The sequence below is a fragment of the Telmatherina bonti genome (genome assembly GCF_933228915.1).
Source record: "Telmatherina bonti genome assembly, chromosome: 17".
NCBI lineage: Eukaryota > Metazoa > Chordata > Actinopteri > Atheriniformes > Telmatherinidae > Telmatherina > Telmatherina bonti.
The window spans coordinates 674,609-696,099 of NC_136615.1; the positions used below are offsets into that span (position 1 = coordinate 674,609).

Sequence of the window (21,491 nt, forward strand, 5' to 3'; positions counted from 1 at the left end):
GCCCAGTTTGCAGGTACATCGCTGTGTTTGCCACTCACTGGATATTGTTGCTAATAAAACTATGCAACTTCTTCCAAGCAGTCTGGAACATATGATGAGAGAAACCTACAACTAGTTTGCACATTCAGCAAAACGCCAGAGGAACCGTGACTACCAAGCTATTCATGACGGTGGCGGTGGACTGAGGTTCAGATCCTGAGCTCAACGCGCTGGATGGTCTCAGACTAGACCAAAAGAATTGTAGATCAGGAAGACGCCCTCAAACTGCACTTTTGTTTGGAACCAAGTGCAGAACACTGCGATGCAGACCAACCTTTCAATGACATGTACCATGACAAATCAAGCAGCTTGGACATGAACTTTCTCCAGACCAAGTTGATGGACATTAAAACTGTGAATAGATATTTCCAGCTGGAAACGGGAGATCCGCTGGCTGTTTTTAGGGAACTTGACAGACTACATATTGACACTGAGGAGAGTTGTGAAGCCCAGTGTGAACAGCGACAGTCTCGCCGTCAGTCATCCAGCCTGTCGCACCAGGACCTGGGTTCCTCATCCCAACAGCTGGAAGCCGCTACATTAGCGCCAGGAGAAAAGGAGAACATTTCAGCACGCTGTTTTGATTTTGTTAGAGGTGCTGATACAGTATCAGATCCTGCATCCATGGAAAGACTCTGCAAACTGGACCCTTTCAGTCCGAAGGTGGTGATGCAACAATCAATAGGCCAGGAGTAAAAGACTTGCCTGCTGAGTTTCTCTCATGTTCGGTGGACGCCTTGGAGAGCCAGTGGAGAAACGTTGCGTCAGCCGGCATCTTTTGGCTGGAGGTCGAGGCATCTGAAGATGCTGGAGGAAACCAGTGTTGGCCACGGCGAGCGTTTCCCTGGGCGACGCTGCTAAAGGATGACACCAGAGATGGCGTGGGATTACAGCTTCTTTCCAGCCTCATGGGTGTCGCTGTGGCCTGAGCAGAAACGTTCCAACCTCCCCGCCAGCTGTTGGGAAGAGGGATGTATTCGCCAGCTGACGGGCTTCCAGTGACGTTCCCATCTTATTGTAAAGACTGAAGCCGATTCTGCGGATAGCTAAGCTGATTTTTATGTATCATGATCCCACTTACTAATTTTTCATTAATCTCAGTTAATGATCCATTCATTCATGATTCAACCTACTTTTTGTGGTTGTGTGTTTGGAATATTAGATCCTTCAGCTGCGCTGTGACCCAGGTGTTTTCAGCACCGCGTGGAAAGAGCTGCTAGCATCCCGAGCGACGCTTAAAGCATAGCAATGGTGTGTTTGGGTTACTGTGCTCTTCGTTGGTTTCAATTTGTGAGAAAATATTTATCTACCGTTCATCTGTAGCCATTTGATGCAGGTAGGATCTTTATGTTTTCTATTGTCTGTGTAAATATTTGACAGTTTTCCACTGGTGTCTGGCAACTTGGTGGTTTGGGCTGGTTTTTATTGGACTGGTGGGGTTTAAAGCCATCATCGGGCTGGAAACTGTTAATCCCATCTGGCAACACTGAAGGATCGGTGCTGGACAAACCTGGACTGAAGACCCAACCTCGGATAAAATGAAAGAAAATTCAGTCTTCTTTCAAAGAAAATCTTTTCACACGACGTCGTCTTGAAGAAAAAAAGAGATTAAAGGAGCTTGGACCCGGCCAACCGGATTGTAAACCCAGCAGCAGGCAAGCGACCGAGGACACAGTTCCACTTCAGACTTTTCCCGCCGCTGGTATAAGGACGGCCAGCTGGACGTGACGTTAGCAAAGCCTTTTCCTTGCGGTTCGTGCACCTGGACCGGGAGACGTCAGGAGGACCCGGTTCGACGCGTGGGAGACTTTTCCTTGACTCTCCATCATTTAGGATGGAACGGAAGCAGCTGTCAGGGATGTTTGCTCCATTGCCGTGGCAACGGCTTAGGTTGGAGCGTGAGAACGGCGGTGTTTTATCGAGAGGATAGATTTAATCCGGAGTCCTGCGGGAGGAGGCAGGATGTGTCCCTAAGTCTTTCTGCTGGCCGTTTTCTCCTCGCCATCACGCCACGACTGACTGTAACCATGGCAATCACAACGCCTCAGTCCATCACGGCGGGCTCCCATCGGCAGCTACGTCTGCGCCGACTGTGTGGTCGTTTGTCTCGCGCTGCATTCATGGTCAGTCCGGACATCCGGGCTTTGGCCTCCATGCTGCCATCGTTCAGTTTGATCAGCTGATCAGAAGAAGCTGAAGAGTTACAGAACGACGGACACCCAGCGACCAATCAGAGGCTTTATTCACTGAAGTGTGTGTGTGTGTGTCACAGCAGGGCACTCTTTATGTATGATAGCAGACACAGTGATTGGTTAAAAGAAGACTGTAGCTCCGCCCACCCGGCTTCCAGTGTGGACGAGAGGCGGAGCAGCGCTGCCATGGCAACAGCATCCTGCGACACCTGGTGGAGGTGGAGCTGAAAACAAACAAACAGCTGATGGTAAACAGGACGTTTCGCAGTCAATCGTACGGCTGTGTTCTGATTGGCTGACCTTCAGAAAGAGCGCCAGGTAACCATGAACCAGGTCGAAGTCCCGCCCACTCAGCAGCATGCTGTCAATCATCTGGATGAAGGCGAGCAGCAGGCTGTTGGCTCCACCCCCCTCTGATGCCAGACAGCTGAGCTCCACGGAGACCGCCGCCGGCCCACAGTCTTTCAGGAGACGCAGCGGCACATCAACTGCGAGGTATTGATCAGGTATAAGATCCAGACAAAACCAAACGCGTGTTTTTCAGAGCAGGACTCACATGATCCGGATACAAGACCCGATTCCAGAGCAGAACTGAACTGGGACTTCTGGGACAGAGAACCCCATGACCGAACCTTGGACTGAAACGGGAAACACCACCATATTTACACATTCAGAAAGCATCCAGGGGGCGGGGCCTGGGCTCTGATTGGCTTCACCTGTTTGTCCTGATCTGTTGCCGTTGCCAACGAGAACTGAGGCGTGAGGCCGGGAACCGTGGGCAGAAAGAAGGGAGCAGTAGGCGGAGCCACTGGCGGTGCCGTGGGTTTGTTCCTTCTCTGTAAACATCATTAAACCAACAACAAGAAACAACATGAAAACAATAACATCAACATTCCTGCTACGCGCTCCGTCAGCTGACTGCTCACCTTGATGTCATCCAGGTGCAGCAGACTTTTCCACCGAGAGTCCGGCAGCAAGGACAGCGTCACAAGCTCCACCCCCAGCTGCTCAGCTGACAAGTACACGTCATCTGCCTCCTCCGACATCGCTTCCTGTTCACTGTTCTCCACGGTGACACCAGGCAGCGTCTCCTCGGCTGGTTGGTAGTCAACTGGCAGGGGGCGGAGTCTCACAGGGCCACAAAGACTCCGATTGGTCCTGAGGAGGGAGAGCTGCACTGTGACTGGCTGATACGGGACTCAAACACACAGCAGTAATGACAGGCTGCTCTGTGATTGGTTCAGACCAAAGGTAAATGCCCAGACTGTCCACGTGAGCCGTCGCCAGGAAGTCTCCGGTCGGTGACATGGACACGCCCACGGGTGCCATGGCAACAAGGAAGCAATCAACCAAACTGAGGAAAGAAGAAGAAGAAGGAGGTTACTGTTCCGATGAGAACCGGAGATTCAGTTTCATCTTCATCCTGCTGCGTCCAGAAAAAAAAAGATTCTTAAAACGGCGTTGACGTCTCAGAGTTTCAGATGGTCCGGTCAGATCACGTCACTCAGACTGCAGAGGTTGTCGAAAAACCCAAAGTCACCAGTGTAGTGGTCCATTGATCTCCAATTGGTTCTACTTAGTTGTTAATGTGTGGTAATTTAAGGGTTAATGTGCCAGCTCACGGGGGGCCGAATCAAGGTCTTTGTCAGATGCCTCTGATCCAGGAGGTTACCAAGAACATCTCTGGAGGTATTCTGGTTCCATAAAGAACCTAGCTGAGGATGCAACTCGAGGGGAAAAGGCTGAGTGAGCTAATTAAGCCTAACCAATGGAGTCAGGGGTCTTCACATCTCCTGCAAAGTCCAGACACATGACCAGAAGTCCCCTCAGATGATAGAACACAGTAGGCTTTGGAGCTGTGCAAGTCAGCCTTATGTGGGGTCGCAGCAGTTGCCTTGCGCCAAGCTGCTTCAGATCTGGATCAGTGCCTGCAAGGAGTTCCTGGAGCTTACAGCTGACTGATGGACTTCCTACTACCAAAGGCTATCGTTGAGCCGAGTGGTTGATCCTTCAGACAGCTCAGAAGGAGCACAGTTTTCTGAAAGCAGGGAAACCTGTCCCTAGAAGCAGCCAGTTTGAGAAGGGAGAGCTCATCCATGTTGGTGGACGTCTTTGACAATCAGAGGACCTGGAGTCAAACATCATCATCCAGTCATCTAGATCAATACCACCCAGCAACTAAGCTTCTGATTCAAGAGTTTGACAATCGACTGGCCCACCCCAGCCCAGAACGGCTGTTTGAGCTCTGGCGTTGGTTCTGGATCCTACGAGGTTGTCCGTCAGCACCAATTCAGTTGTGTTGACTGTCGGCAATAGAAGGTCAAACAGACTGTACCGAAGATGCCACATCTTCCAGCAAGTCACTTGCACCTGTTCAAACCTACTTTTTATTCCACAGGGATGGACCGCTTTGGGCCTTTTGAAGTTAAGGTGTGCCGGTGAGACGAGATGGGGAATGATCTTCAACTGCCTTACCACCAGGGCAGTGTGCCTGGATCTCCTGACCTCCATTATTATGGATACATTCCTAGTGGCCCTCATCATTCATCACCCACAAACGAACTCCAGCTGAGCTGTTCTCTCATCAAGGCACAAACTTCAAGAGAGGATAAAGGCAACTCGGGCCGGCTTTTGTTAAGATCTCTCCAGCATTAAAGGAACTCTTGGCACCACAGAAGATTGGCTTCCAGCACCACCGCACTTCAGAGGGGTTTGCGAACAGAAGAGTGCCCTCTTTGTCACAATAGAAGCCCAAGCGGTTGCCGAAGAAGTGTTGAACATCTTTACGGCCCAAAGTCTGCTGGCCTGCAGGACCTTTATGCAAATAGAGTCCGGAGACCACAGACGATTGGCTGCCATCCCTTTGCTCCACCCATACATCGTGCCTCAGGATTGGTGGACATGACCTCAGGCTCTTTCCCCATTGGCCACACAAAAGGACACCTTCCTACTTAACTATCTCAATCACCTGCCTTCAGGGCAGCTGTGTCGGATGGTGACTCAGTTTTCCATCTCCTGCTTGGCGTCGTCTGCCATAAAGCTGTAGATACAGAAATTAGTCTTTGGCTTTTCTTTGTGTTTTTTTCTTTTCTTTGTCTTTGTCTGGGTTTTTTGGTCTGTGGTTGCAGAACGTTTGGTTGGCATTTGAGTTTTTTTTTGTTACAGATTTTGCTCCTGTCACAAGATGTTTCAAGTCGTCTCTTCTTGTTTCTTTAGTTTGAAAAGTTTTGTAAATAAAATCCAGCTTTTTATCTGAACTTTTAGTTGCTATATCCATTTTGTGTAGCCACTCTTTTTTCCACCTAGACAGCGTTACAATGGTACTTATTGAGGTAGAAAGTTATGTGTCCTCAGATGCCAGCAATCCGGTTTACCACAACTTCCCAGAGTTTGGAAGTGTGACCTCGACTCAGTCGGGCCCTGACGGACACATCAGATCTGCAGATGTGAAGGTGAAGAGAAGAGTTACACCCGGCCAGTTGCCTGACTGGTCTTCCTCCTTACTTCCGTCTGGTGAGGATGTGGACAATTCTACTCCCACATTACAGATCTTGGGGCCTTTGTTGATAAGAAAATGTATTACATACATTTGGAGGTGGCTTTGGAAAAGGCCCAAAGACACCAGTGTGGTGCTCCATTGTTCTTTAACTAGTTCTATTTGATTGTTAATACGTGGTAATTTAAAGGTTGATGTCACCAGTGTTAAGTTTGAAATCCACTAATTGTGTAAAAAAAACTCATTCTTAAAGATAATTGTTTTGTTCTGTGAAAGACGGTGAGTTTGTTAAGTTTAAAATACAGTAACTGTGTTATGGTTAGTACGTTTTTCATTGTTATCATATATGTATTATTGTGAAAGGGGTCTTGCTATTTCATTCTGAAGATAAAAGCGGAAGTGAGTGTCGGTGTAGATGTGGTGAACATGGCGAGAGTTAAATAAAGTTAACGTTCGACTTCCAAAGAGAGTTTTTTTGTGTAACAACCAGCTTACAGGTTGCCGTCTAATCAGTGATATTACAGGAAAATGGGGAGGTGAACTCCAGTTGTGTGAGACCGGAGTTCTTGTTCTGGTGGTGTGCGTGAGTAGTACTGCTGTACGAGCATCTTGATTCTGTTTGATGTGGCCGCTGTTTGTCTGACGCTTCAGATAAGAATTGAGCTTCTTTGCATGGATAACAAACCGTGTTAGTTCGCTCTGCGCTGCTAAGTAGCTATGCTAGCTCGTGCACACCGTACGTTTCCATCCAGGTCACACAAAATTATCTCTATGCTAAATGTGGTAAAAGTCACGGTTATTGGCAGTTTTACAAAGCTTACCCTACCGGAAGTAGCCCACGTGGGCTTTCACATTAAAAGTTTGCGCTAGTTCTGCAACGTTTTATGTTCCTACTGATGGTAACCTGACCGACCTGAGAGCTTTGTGGTGTGTTTAGTGTTCAATGTTTATTTACAGATGCAGATGGAGGCACGACTGCAAGCTGTACTGACTGACATTGTTTGCTTTGTGTTGATGTTTGTGTTTGTTAACAGTGAGTGAAGTTTATTCTATTTCTGGCAGGGAACCACACACCCACATTACCAACACACCAACACACCCACATTACCAAAACACCCACATTACCAACACACCAACACACCCACATTACCAAAACACCCACATTACCAACACACCCACATTACTCTTAAAGAGAAGAAGAAAGGATCAGCCTCCAGTGTTTCCTGCAGCATACTGTGAATACGTCGAAGAAGCACTCTGTTCGGCACCCCAGTGCAAAGCTTCAGAGCAAGAACCTTATAGTCCCTGAAGAACAGCTTTACTGCCAGTTCCTACAGGTACTACAGCAGAATGGAGGTAGACCCTCAGATTTCCCACATGGTTCTGGTCCTGATGGGGGTTTCTATCATGCCTGCACTGTGTGTTAAAGTGACCTGACATAACTGTTTTGTGAAATGCTGCTGTGTAAATAAAGCTGAATTGAATCAATGACATGCTGTAAGATTCTTACCTTCCAGAGGGGAGGTCCCAGGTACGGATAGTGCAGTCCATCGCCACGGTAACCAGCCAGCGACCATCAGGGCTGAAGGTCTGAAGCAGAAAGAAAAACGTGTAAATCAGATCAGACCAGAACCGAACCGGAATCGGGTCCGGTTTCCAAGTGTTCCTGCTGGAACACATCGTACTCAGACAAGCTCCGCACATGTCTGCTAAATACACAATGATTTGAATCAGGTGCGTTGCAGCAGGGACACCTGGAAAACCTGCAGGACACCGGTTCTCAAGGACCAGGACTGGAGATCCCTGGTCTGGAGGACCCACTCTGGACAAGCTGTACCTTTCAACAGAAATGTTGTACAAGCCAATGAACCATTAGCCAACGATGAACTTTATGTGTTTGTTCCTGGGTTGCAGTTTTAAATTGTATTGCATGTGTCTGAGTGCCGTTCATCACGATGTGAACAGATTCTAAGATTTCTAGTGTTCCTATTTCAAGGTTTTTCACCTGCTTACTGACTAATGGTAAAGAAATGCTCATTCCACTCTTTAACCCACTGAAACCTAAAGAGGAAGAAAGATGAAGAAGAACTGGGTGGTGACTGCCTGGGCATTTGAGTCGACGCCACTCTCAAGATGGAAAAAAGTTGTAAAACAATAGAATGAACTAAATAGTTAGAAAACCTCAAATTATCTGCCAATTTCAGGTTACTGACTGGTTACCAACCTGTTAACTTTATTTCAACTCACCATATCATTGATGCTTCCATGGTGACCCGCAAACTTCCTGACAACTCGTCTGGTTTCTATGTCAACAATCACCAGAGTGAAGTCATCCAGCACTAAAGCTAGCATTCCGCTAACAAGACACAAAGAAAACAAAGTAAGTGATAGTCCTCTGCAGACACCTTATGTAGCCTCATGCTGTTAGCTTGCTATCTTCTCTTCATGGTCTTATGCTAACAGTTAGCGACACACCTCAGTGTTGTTTCATGCTAATGTTAGCGACCTGTCTCATTGCAGCATCATACTAATTGTTAGCTACCAGTCTATTTGTTTCCTCATACTAACAGTTAACTTCCTGTATATTGCCTCAGGCTAACTTTTACCAACCTGTCTCTGCGTAGCTTCATGCTAACTTTTACCAACCTGTCTGTGTAGCTTCATGCTAACTTTTACCAACCTGTCTCTGCGTAGCTTCATGCTAACTTTTACCAACCTGTCTGTGTAGCTTCATGCTAACTTTTACCAACCTGTCTCTGCGTAGCCTCATGCTAACTTTAACCAACCTGTCTCTGTGTAGCTTCATGCTAACTTTAACCTACCTGTCTCTGCGTAGCTTCATGCTAACTATAACCTACCTGTCACTGCGTAGCTTCATGCTAACTTTAACCTACCTGTCTCTGCGTAGCCTCATGCTAACTTTTACCTACCTGTCTCTGTGTAGCTTCATGCTAACTTTAACCTACCTGTCTCTGTGTAGCTTCATGCTAACTTTTACCTACCTGTCTCTGTGTAGCTTCATGCTAACTTTAACCTACCTGTCTCTGCGTGGCCTCATGCAAACTTTTACCTACCTGTCTCTGTATAGCTTCATGCTAACTTTAACCTACCTGTCTCTGCGTGGCCTCATGCAAACTTTTACCTACCTGTCTCTGTATAGCTTCATGCTAACTTTAACCTACCTGTCTCTGCGTAGCCTCATGCTAACTTTTACCTATCTGTCTCTGCGTGGCCTCATGCGAACTTTTACCTACCTGTCTCTGTGTAGCTTCATGCTAGCTGGTGCTGCACTTAGCCTCAGCTCTTCTTCCTGTTTCCTTGTTTTGAATCGCCAGAACTTCAACAGGGAATCGGCGCCAGCAGTGATGGTCAGCTGGTTCAGAGTTTCCGTGGCAACACCTCGCACGGCGCCACTATGAGCTGAAGTAAAATAGGCGGGGGGAATGTAAGGGAGAGAGATAAGAGTTCAGTTCACTTTTATTATCCCTCAAGGGGAAATCTGGTTTGCAGTGCAGACAGACTACCTTAACAGTTTTAGACCAATAAAAGGTGAGATCAAACTTTCCAAAAATGCAAACAAATTACTTTCACAGTGAATTACTGACATTAATTACTCTGGGGAAAAAAGAGAATTTAAATCTATTGCATCTGGGATGTCGGTAACGCCTCCCAGAAGGAACCGGTTCCTCTGCTAAGGGGTGGTCAGAGCTGGACAAGACGGACTCTACTTCCCGTAAAACTTGTCGATCGTAAACATCTGACATTGAGGTCTGCTGTAATCCTTTCTACATGAAAAATATTTAGTCTGCATGAAAATAAATCCTTTGTTGCAGATCAAAGATGTGTCGATGTCAAAATTTAGGTTTCTATCAATCACTGCGGCCAGGTATTCCTAGTACTCCGTCTGTTCAACCTGTCAGCCTTTTATAGTGACTGGAAGACATGTTTCCCCTTAAGTTGATGACCATGTCTTTAGTTTATAGGATATTTAGCTAGTGGTCACACCGTTTCACAGACTGGTCCATGATCTACTTGTTTTTCCTAAAGCACACTGATAAGAACAGTCTGCAAATTTCAGGAGATGTCTGTCACTGTGTCTACTTCTACAGTCACTGTACAGAGGATATACGGTCAGGGGGGAAGGACACGCGACAGTGGGTGGATTGATGGATGGACGGATGGATGAATGAGACAGATGGACGGACGGATGGATGGACGGACAGACGGATGGATGAATGAATGAAATGGATGGACAGATGGATGGATGAAAGATGGATAGATGAATGGATAAAGGATGGATGGATGGATGGAAAATGGATGAATGATGGATGGATGGATGGATGAATGGAATATGGATAAATGGATCGATGGAAGATGGATGGATGGATGGAAGATGAATGGATGGATGGAAGATGGATGAATGGATGATGAATGAAAGGATGGATGGAAGATAGATGGATGGATGATGGATGAATGGATGGAAGATGGATGGAGGGATGGATGGAAGATGAATGGATGGATGGAAGATGAATGGATGGATGGATGGATGGAAGATGAATGGAGGGATGGCTGAATGGATGGATGGAAGATGGATGGAAGATAAATGAATGGAAGATGGATGGAAGATGAATGGATGGATGGAAGATGAATGGAAGGATGGATGAATGGATGGATGGAAGATGAATGGATGGATGGATGAATGGATGTATAGAAGATGGATGGAGGAATGGATGGAAGATAAATGAATGGAAGATGGATGGATGAATGGATGGATAAATAAGGTGGGTGACGCCCGTGGTGACGGCTATGAGACTGTGTGCAAAGAAAGGGAAAGTATAAGAAGGGAAGAAAATGGCGTGATGAGGAATCCCATGGCGTCCCAGCGCCGCTATCCCAGTCCGCCTGCTGGACCTTACTGGGAAACTTATCTTACGATTCTACTGTAGCTCCAGGCCTGACTCGGCTGTCACAGCGCAGTTCTGACGGACCTGCGGTCCAGACCTGGGAGTGCCAGAGGAAGTGAACCATGTACCTTTGGTGCCATCACCATAGCAACCACGATGCAGGCCAGACTGCAGGTTGTAGACGTCAACGCGGCCGCACGATGCACCAATCACAACAAAGTTTCCACAGGAAGTGATGTTGACAGCCTGGGAACAGAAAAAGGAAATTGTGAAAGAGCAGCGAGGGCGGAGCTTCCAGAACCAGCGAATGAGAGGCTGTTACCGTGGCAATGGCGTCTCTCCCGACACCTGGCGGCTGCAGGTGGTATGCTCCCATGGTGCACCTCTGGTAGTTCCATGTGGTGGTTGCTAGGCGTCCGCGATGACAAGCGACGATGCTGTCCCAGTCGGACTGACGAGCGGCAGCTGTCAATCAACAGAAACAGGCGTGAGGCGGAGCTACTCAGGATGTTCTGATGGCGTTGGCGGCGAGCGTGCTGGAGTTCCCACCAGAGGAGAATGCTGTGATGGCAGGAAGACGCAGCTCCTCGTACATCAACCCCTTCTTCTTCTTCTTCTCCTTCTTTTTGTTGATGGAACCTGAAACAGCTCAGAGGTCAGCAAGCATCCGGTAACCATAGCAACCAGAGGAACATGGCGCCAGATGCCCACCGTGACCCAGATTCTTGTTGAAGCGCTCGTGGAGCGTGGAGAAGCTCTGTAGTGTCCCGTCCTGACCTGCACGGGATAAAAGAACTGCATGTCTCCATGGCAACACCTCAACCAATGAGAGCGGAAATGGCTTTTACCAGCACTCAGGATGTTTTTTCCATCGTTGCCATGATGACAGATGGTCATGGGCGGGGCACTGTGTCCCTGGCGACTCCGCAGCAGTCTGGCCTCGCCGCCATCTTGGTCAAATATCCACACCTGACATGATGACATGATGAGTTAGATAGCTCCGCCCCCACCGCTGTGGCCTACAGGGCCTGTTCTCAGAGAGGACGGCCGCTTTTTCTCTCCCTCCCGTTCCCACTCTGACCTGCTGCTTCTTTGTATTGTCATCTATCTATCTGAGCCTCTTTCTCCATTTCCTTCTGAATTTAAATCATGGATCTGGTCAGCTGGTCTCTCAATGCAACTTATAAAATCTTTTTTCCCAAAAGAACGGGCTATGGGGAGCCCGCAGGTCCCGACGGACTGCATGCTGCTGGATACGTGATGAAGGTCATGTGTCTGCTGCTTCTTTCTGTGGAGGATTTCTACACGATTGTATTTATGATAACTGTGTTTCTGCTGGTTGGTGTGTGCAGTTTCCTGGTGTCTCGCAAATTTTGGAAGATCTGTGATGGACTACGCCGAGCAACTGGCACTCGAACTCATGCGTGACGGCACTGGACCGCGACTGGAGCTGGTCCTGGTTCTGGAGCTCAACCGTTAGTGGGAAACATCTTGGAGAAGCGGTTGCTCGGTTTTGGTGGAAACTGACCCGATTCGGCTGTTTCGGAGTCCGACAGAGACCACTAAGGACTCAAAGCTGAGCCAAACGAAGCTTAGCTTGACCCAAAACAAAGCTGTTATCTGGATCTGGGTCCCTGACTGGCCTTGGGCAGGCTGGTTATCACGTCTCCTGGAATGTAATGCTGTCTGACGCTCAGCCCCCTCCTAACCCCCCTCCCTTTCTCAGGCCTGTGGAACTTAAACTGAACTCAGCTCTCAAGGCCGCGTTTACATCAGGTGGCCCAGATGAACTGGGGAAAGTTCACAGACTCACTCACTGAACGCACACACACACACACACACACACACACTGTTACAGACACACACTTCTAGCTTTCACCGCCTTCTCCGGACCTCGGCCCTCCCTCCACTCACGGACGGCGAGTTGGATGGGCGCGCTGCTAGGATGGCTGCGACCTCACTGGCTGTCTGGGCGACCCCCCCACCCCCCGGTGGGGCGGCTGTAGCTCAGGAGGAAGAACAGTTGTCCTTCAACTGGAAAGTTGAGAGATTGATTCCAGGCTTCCCCTAACAGGCTGAAGTGTCCTAGGGCAAGACACAGAACCCCAAGCTGCCCCCTGATGTGCCTATCGGGGTATGAGTGTGTTGGATGAGTGAGTGTGTGTGAATGTGACAAGTAGTGTAAAGCGCTTTGAGTGGTCTGCATAACTAGAAAAGTGCTATAGAAGTACAAGTCCATTTACCATTTACCCCTCCCATACTGTGTGTTGTCTATTGTCTGAACCTGTACTTATGCTTAGAGGTGTGTTTTTTTTTTTTGTTGCATCTTTATCCTTCCCCTTTAGGTGAAGTTTAGAGATACTTCTTTTTTATTTTTTCAACACCCACCCATCCTTCCTCATGTCATCTTTACCTCATGTATAAGGCGACGCCGGTGAAAAAACTGGCTGCACGGCCAAAGTATCAGTCTGGTCTGTAAACTTGTCAAATGTCTGTATGTCTAACCTTGGATGAGCTGACTTGAACCTTGAATTTCCCCTCGGGGATAAATAAAGTATCTTTGATTTGAAATACCTTGATGGCGTTATCCGCTCCGTTGGTGACCAATAGCGGCTCTCCGTGAAGGAAGGTCGCCGCGGCAACAGATGTTCTGTGAGCATGTTGGCGTTGGGCGACAAGGTGACGGCGTTCCAAATCCCAGAATGCAATGTGGCCCTGCGGGCTGCCGGACGCCATGATGGGAGGACCATCTGAGGAGCGGACAGAACGTCAGCGGGAACCCTGGCTCCGCCCACTACCTGGAGGAACGTCACTTGACCCTGGCCCCGCCCACTACCTGTCCTGAAAGCGAGCGTGCTGATTGGTCCCCAGTCCTGCAGGAAGGTCATCAGCGTCTCATTCAAGCGGATGTTGTGAATGATGATGCGGCCCATTGCCGTGCCGACGCCAACCACATCCACCGCCGGGCTCTGATCGAAGATCAATAATTAACTAGAAAGAGCTATTATTGAAATAATAGCAACTGTGAATGCCCATTTATGAAACTATGCTGAATGATTGAAATGAAGTTGCAAAAGTATAAGAAATTGAAAAAAAAGCACAAGTGACATTTTCTCTAATTGCCCACAGCGGGATCGAACCCATGACCTCCTATATAGAAGCACACTAGCTTGCTCACTGCGCCACTGGTACTCTTAGTTGCTCCTTGGAAAAAGTGTTTAAATGTTTTCAGATTGGGATGGGAATGCCTTTTCACTTCCAGCAGGGTGGAATTAGCGGGATTGCAAAAACATGTGAGGTTGAACTAAAGTCCAGTGAAGATGTGAAAGACTTTGTTATTCAATGTGAAAAACTTTTTTTAAGTTGTTTAAGATTTATCAAAGTGTTGAAATGTTGCAGGGAGCATTGTTGGAACAACTCTTTCATATTTAACTGGGACATTTGCAAATAAATTCCTTTGCTGCTTAAAGTGGAAATGAAACATTGAAGCAAACTAACATTATTTATTAGACCCAGTCATAATCTCATCAATAATAATATTCCAAACATGACAAATATTAACATTTACAAGAAAACCGTAGTTTAGTTTTATCTTTTGTAGTAAGAGCGCCGCCATCTTGCAGTACCGTAAACGCTGACGTCACGGGGTTGGTTGGTTCTTTGGCTGCGAGCTGAATGAATCCATTCTACCTAAAGCAGTAACACGATTAATAAGAGTGGTACAACTGAGTGAATATAATAACCCCATTGCCTACGCTTTTGAGCCGATACGCCGGGTGAGTCGAGCAGTGATGAGGAGGGAGGAGGAAGATGAGGAGCCGGTGCTTCTCTATGGGGCGGAGCGGGTCGGTACGACCACCTGGTGTAGGTGTGGCTGCTGTTCTGCGATGCCCACAATAGTGGAGTCGATCTGCTGCCAAGAGGCTGACTTAGACTTGCGCGGTAAATCGTGCATAACTGAAGTCCGCACGTTTGATCTACTGTGCCGGGAGGTGGAGATGTTGGCGGTGGCCATGCTGTCCCTGAAGGATGTCCGAGCAGAGACACTGGAGCGTCCGGTTAACAGCAGCTAACTGTTAGAAAAGCTAGCTAATGCTAGTAATCACTGCTGGTTTAATCTCAAATAAAATAAACGGTGCAGCGAAACAGTAATATGATGGAAAAGATGCAAACAATATTTCCTTTTGCAATTAGATAATAAAACGTCTAGATTTATTTTGTTCCCGGCTAACGCTGCTAGCTAATGACAAGCTAAACAATAGCGTTAGCTAACAATAACATGAGGAGTTCGTCTTATGTGTGAAGTTGTTTCCTGCTGTCTAAACATTTTTAGTGTACAAAAACTGTACTTTTGTAATTACAATAAAGTTTGAAGATTAAAAACCCTTTAAGTTAAATTTATATTAGCTTGTTGAACAAATCCAAACAAGAAGTCCAATCGGAGGGTTCTTCCTCTTTAGTGCTGCCAACCAGCACAGAAGCACAGTTCTTCTTTTCTGCGGAAGTTTGTAAAAATGAGCTGTTTTGCCCCCCGCCCGAACTCCGTAAAACTCATTTTTACACCCGGGAGCAACGCAGTAGTGCCCCGCCTTCTGCCTCCTCTGCTCTTTTGGTTCACAAGTCTCCATTGCTTACTCTGTTGTCTTTCTTGATTTGATGGGCACAACGGGACTCTCATCAGGACCGCCAAACCAACCAACCCCGTGACGTCAGCGTTTACGGTACTGCAAGATGGCGGCACTCTTACTACAAAAGATCAAACTGAACTACGGTTTTCTTGTAAAAGTTAATATTTTTCACGTTTGGAATATTAATATTGATGAGATTATGACTGAGTCCAGTAAATAATGTTAGTTTGCTTCAATGTTTCATTTCCACTTTATAGTGCACAGCTGAGACCAATAGTTCACGTGGAGCAGCCTGTAGAACTGCACGCCATCACACAAGCAACAGCCGACTAACGACAACAGAGCTGTATGTTAAATGCTGCATTTCAACCCGTGCCTTGTATGCGTACCTGTGTACCGGTGCACAAAATGGACCAATCGCTGAGCTGAATTCTGTTTCGTCCAATCACAGGAACGCATTTCAATACATTGACAAAAGCTTCAATAACTTAAAAAGTTTAAATGTTCCAAAGACCAAAAGTCGTAGAACATATCTCCTGAATGGGCTGAAGAGTTTGATACTTGAATGGTTGAAGTGAGACAAACGGTGTGGGAGGAGCAGCATTTCAAACATTTAGCAGGAAAGACGCTGGAGACCGGGACCAAGACGAACCGGACACTGCAAACCGGTGCAGAACTCCGAACCCCCGTTGAAGCTGTTTTCAGCTCATTATGCAAAAACCGACCAATCACTGAACTGAATTTTTTCATCATCCAATCCGGATTGGGTTTGAAGGACTTTCATCCAATCACAAGGCTGAATTTATTTTTACAAAATGCTAAATATCTAAAAAAAAAAAAGATTTAAAATAAAGCAAATCGGAGCACACGCATCCTGAAGAAGCGGTGGAGGTATTGATCGGTGGATGTGGTGGTGGTATTGATCGGTAGATGTGGTGGTGGTATTGATCGGTAGATGTGGTGGTGGTATTGATCGGTGGATGTGGTGGTGGTATTGATCGGTAGATGTGGTGGTGGTATTGATCGGTAGATGTGGTGGTGGTATTGATCGGTAGATGTGGTGGTGGTATTGATCGGTGGATGTGGTGGTGGTATTGATCGGTGGATGTGGTGGTGGTATTGATCGGTAAATGTGGTGGTGGTATTGATCGGTAGATGTGGTGGTGGTATTGATCGGTAAATGTGGTGGTGGTATTGATCGGTAAATGTGGTGGTGGTATTGATCGGTAAATGTGGTGGTGGTATTGATCGGTGGATGTGGTGGTGGTATTGATCGGTGGATGTGGTGGTGGTATTGATCGGTAGATGTGGTGGTGGTATTGATCGGTGGATGTGGTGGTGGTATTGATCGGTGGATGTGGTGGTGGTATTGATCGGTAGATGTGGTGGTGGTATTGATCGGTAGATGTGGTGGTGGTATTGATCGGTAGATGTGGTGGTGGTATTGATCGGTGGATGTGGTGGTGGTATTGATCGGTGGATGTGGTGGTGGTATTGATCGGTAGATGTGGTGGTGGTATTGATCGGTAAATGTGGTGGTGGTATTGATCGGTAAATGTGGTGGTGGTATTGATCGGTGGATGTGGTGGTGGTATTGATCGGTAGATGTGGTGGTGGTATTGATCGGTAGATGTGGTGGTGGTATTGATCGGTAGATGTGGTGGTGGTATTGATCGGTGGATGTGGTGGTGGTATTGATCGGTGGATGTGGTGGTGGTATTGATCGGTAGATGTGGTGGTGGTATTGATCGGTAGATGTGGTGGTGGTATTGATCGGTAGATGTGGTGGTGGTATTGATCGGTGGATGTGGTGGTGGTATTGATCGGTAGATGTGGTGGTGGTATTGATCGGTAAATGTGGTGGTGGTATTGATCGGTGGATGTGGTGGTGGTATTGATCGGTAGATGTGGTGGTGGTATTGATCGGTGGATGTGGTGGTGGTATTGATCGGTAGATGTGGTGGTGGTATTGATCGGTAGATGTGGTGGTGGTATTGATCGGTAGATGTGGTGGTGGTATTGATCGGTAGATGTGGTGGTGGTATTGATCGGTAGATGTGGTGGTGGTGGTGGTATTGATCAGAAGATACGGCTGACCTGCTCCAGAACGGTGACTCCTTCTGACCATCCAGGAAACGTGAAGAGCAGTTTACTGTGGACAAAACGTTTGTTCAGATGACATCATCATCTTCACAGATATCTGTGTTTCCATGGAAATGCAGATGTGAACAGACAGGAGCTGCTTCCATGGTTACAGTCTCACCTGGTCTTGATGTTCCAGAGCTGCAGTGCACCCTGGGAACTTCCCAGCAGCACCTTGTTCAGGTAGGTGCTCGGATGCATCATGGCCGACAGCTGGAAGGCGCTGGGGTCAAAGTTCAGCTGCAGGTACACGTCTGAAAGCAGAGAGCATTATGGGTAAATGTGGACCCTACGGGGACCCCAGCCGCCCCCACTCACCGCCCCCCTGCACGTCCCACACGATGACATCACCGCCGCTGTCTGTGGAGATCAGCTGATCACCCAGAGGAAGCAGCAGGCGCACTTCCTGTTTGTGGCCATGGTAACGCATCACCACCTGTACGGCAAGGGAACAGAGTCAATAAAGATCTGAAAACTTTATTTAAATTTAAAAGTTGAACATGAAACAATCTGACCTCTTTGTTCCGGGCGAAGGCGTAGATCAGCCGGCCGGCGGCGGCGAACACCAGCATCCTGTCGCCTGCCAGACAGGTGATGTCATCTGACAGGCTGTTACCTAGGCAACCACACCACATCATTACACAGTAGCCAATCAGAACGCAGTCTGACCGGATCCAGATTAAAGAGGGAAAAACTTACTGATGGAGACAATCCCCAACCGCTTCACCTGTAGGATCAATAACCCATCGATTAGTAACATCATGACATCACACCTGATCAGAACCGGCAGCCAGGCTGAGCGAACCCGACCGCATCCTGCAGTACCGCCTCAGATCCAAACTCCACTTCTGGTTCTGGTTGTTTCGCTACTTTTGCAGGAAGGACTGGGTCCCAATCCAGAACCAGACTGATCCAGAACCAGATCCAGACCAGACTGATCCAGAACCGGATCCAGACCAGACTGATCCAGAACCAGATCCAGACCAGACTGATCCAGAACCAGATCCAGACCAGACTGATCCAGAACCGGATCCAGACCAGACTGATCCAGAACCGGAGCCAGAACCAAACTGATCCAGAATCTGATCCAGAACCAAACTGATCCAGAACCAAAACCACATTGATACAGAACCACACTGATCCAGAACCACATTGATCCAGAACCGGATCCAGAACCAGAACCACACTGATCCAGAACCAGATCCAGAACCAGAACCACACAGATCCAGAACCAGAACCACACTGACCCAGAATCAGACTGATCCAGAACCAGAACCATACTGATCCAGAACTACACTGATCCAGAATCAGACTGATCCAGAACCAGAACTACACTGATCCAGAATCAGATCCAGAACCACACTGATCCAGAACCAGAACTACACTGATCCAGAACCACACTGATCCAGAACCGGATCCAGAACCAGAACCATACTGATCCAGAACTACACTGATCCAGAATCAGATCCAGAACCACACTGATCCAGAACCAGAACTACACTGATCCAGAACCACACTGATCCAGAACCGGATCCAGAACCAGAACCACACTGATCCAGAACCAGATCCAGAACCACACTGATCCAGAACCACACTGATCCAGAATCAGATCCAGAACCACACTGATCCAGAACCAGAACCACACTGATCCAGAACCAAATCCAAAACCAGAACCACACTGAACCAGAACCAGAACCACACTGATCCAGAACCAAAACCACACTGATCCAGAACCAAAACCACACTGATCCAGAACCGGATCCAGAACCAGAACCAAACTGATCCAGAACCAGAGCCATACTGATCCAGAACCACACTGATCCAGAACCAGAACCACACTGATCCAAAAACAGATCCAGAATCAGAACCACACTGATCCAGAACCAGATCCAGAACCAGAACCACACTGATCCAGAACCAGAACCAGACTGATACAGAACCAGAGCCACACTGATCCAGAACCGGATCCAGAACCAGAACCACACTGATCAAAAACCAGATCCAGAACCAGAGCTACACTGATCCAGAACCAGAACCACACTGATCCAAAACCAGATCCAGAATCAGAACCACACTGATCCAGAACCGGATCCAGAACCAGAACCACACTGATCCAGAACCAGAACCACACTGATCCAGAACCAAATCCAGAACCACACTGATCCAGAACCAGAACCACACTGATCTAGAACCAGAACCACACTGATCCAGAACCAAATCCAGAACCAGAACCACACTGATCCAGAATCAGATCCAGAACCAGATTCAGAACCAGAACCACACTGATCCAGAACCAGACTGATCCAGAATCGGATCCAGAACCAGACTGATCCAGAACCAAAACCACACTGATCCAGAACCGGATCCAGAACCAGAACCAAACTGATCCAGAACCAGAGCCATACTGATCCAGAACCACACTGATCCAGAACCAGAACCACACTAATCCAAAACCAGATCCAGAATCAGAACCACACTGATCCAGAACCAGATCCAGAACCACACTGATCCAGAACCGGATCCAGAACCAGAACCAAACTGATCCAGAACCAGAGCCATACTGATCCAGAACCACACTGATCCAGAACCAGAACCACACTGATCCAAAACCAGATCCAGAATCAGAACCACACTGATCCAGAACCAGAACCAGAACCACACTGATCCAGAACCAAATCCAGAACCAGAACCACACTGATCCAGAATCAGATCCAGAACCAGATTCAGAACCAGAACCACACTGATTCAGAACAAGAACCACACTGATCCAGAACCAGAACCAGACTGATACAGAACCAGAGCCACACTGATCCAGAACCGGATCCAGAACGAGAACCACACTCATCCAGAACCAGATCCAGAACTGGAACTGCACTGATCCAGAACCGGATCCAGAAGCAGAACCACACTGATCAAAAACCAGATCCAGAACCAGAGCTACACTGATCCAGAACCAGAACCACACTTATCCAGCACCAGATCCAGAACTAGAACCACACTGATCCAGAACCGGATCCAGAACGAGAACCACACTAATCCAGAACCAGATCCAGAACTGGAACCACACTGATCCAGAACCGGATCCAGAAGCAGAACCACACTGATCCAGAAGCAGAACCACACTGATCCAGAAACAGAACCACACTGATCCAGAATCCGATCCAGAACCAGAACCACACTGATCCAGAACCAGATCCAGATCCACACTGATTCAGAACCACACTGATCCAGAACCAGATCCAGAACCAGAACCACACTGATCCAGAACCAGATCCAGATCCACACTGATTCAGAACCACACTGATCCAGAACCAGATCCAGAACCAGAACCACACTGATCCAGAACCAGATCCAGAACCACATTGATTCAGAACCACACTGATCCAGAACCGGATCCAGATCCAGAACCACACTGATCCAGAACCAGAACCAGAACCCTCCGGTCTCAGCAGCATGAGCACGTGCTCCTGTGTTTTACTGACGTCATTGATCGAACAGCAAGGCGTGCTCTGCTGATCGATCATGGTGACGTTGCAGGGATCATCATCTGATCAATAATCGATAGAAATGATCTTACGTTGAACGTGTGGAAGCATCTGCCCACAGCCGTCACCACGTAGAACTCCTGGTGCTTCCGGTGGTACCGGAGCGCGTGCGGTACGTGGTTCGAGTAGAGACCCAGAACCCGGAACCCGGAGAACAAGGAGCTGCCGCCTCCCGCCATGTTTACCGACAAACAAACAAACAAACAAACAAACAAACACCGAACCGGGTCCGGAGAGAAAACACATGGGGGTGCGCAGAGGAAACGGGACCGACCGGAAACAGGCGCGGAGAGTGGAGTTCCGCCTCCCGGAAACATTTGTTCCCCCTGGTTGGTCACGTGAGCCAGCTGTTTGTTTGTTTGTTTGTTTGTTTGTTTACAGTGAAAACTGAACGAAAAATCTGTCCAGATTAACAAACATTTAAAGTGGAACTATTCTGTGCATTTCAAGCTATTTTTTTTTCTGAGACCAGAAGGGCTGGGATTGATGGAGTTATTGTCACAAATGGCTTTATTTACTTCAGACCGACCCTCTCCGTAGGCTGT

The 21,491-nt window shown here is 47.8% G+C and overlaps 1 protein-coding gene across 1 annotated transcript; it reads right to left on the reverse strand.

Moving 5' to 3' along the window:
• Positions 1-2,263: 2,263 nt before the first annotated feature.
• On the reverse strand, positions 2,264-21,206 carry wdr36 (WD repeat domain 36). Its single transcript, XM_079257191.1, has 22 exons — positions 20,979-21,206; positions 18,101-18,128; positions 17,917-18,017; positions 17,720-17,837; positions 17,523-17,655; positions 17,357-17,411; positions 13,468-13,600; positions 13,206-13,381; positions 11,480-11,600; positions 11,343-11,408; positions 11,181-11,270; positions 10,954-11,096; positions 10,760-10,877; positions 8,982-9,147; positions 7,975-8,083; positions 7,238-7,317; positions 3,478-3,585; positions 3,158-3,389; positions 2,948-3,067; positions 2,788-2,869; positions 2,532-2,719; positions 2,264-2,455 (listed from the first exon to the last, which is right to left on the reverse strand). Exons 1-22 carry the CDS (start codon positions 21,123-21,125, stop codon positions 2,306-2,308), a joined length of 2,664 nt encoding a protein of 887 aa, XP_079113317.1. The 5' UTR covers positions 21,126-21,206; the 3' UTR covers positions 2,264-2,305.
• Between the last annotated feature and the right edge of the window lie 285 nt (positions 21,207-21,491).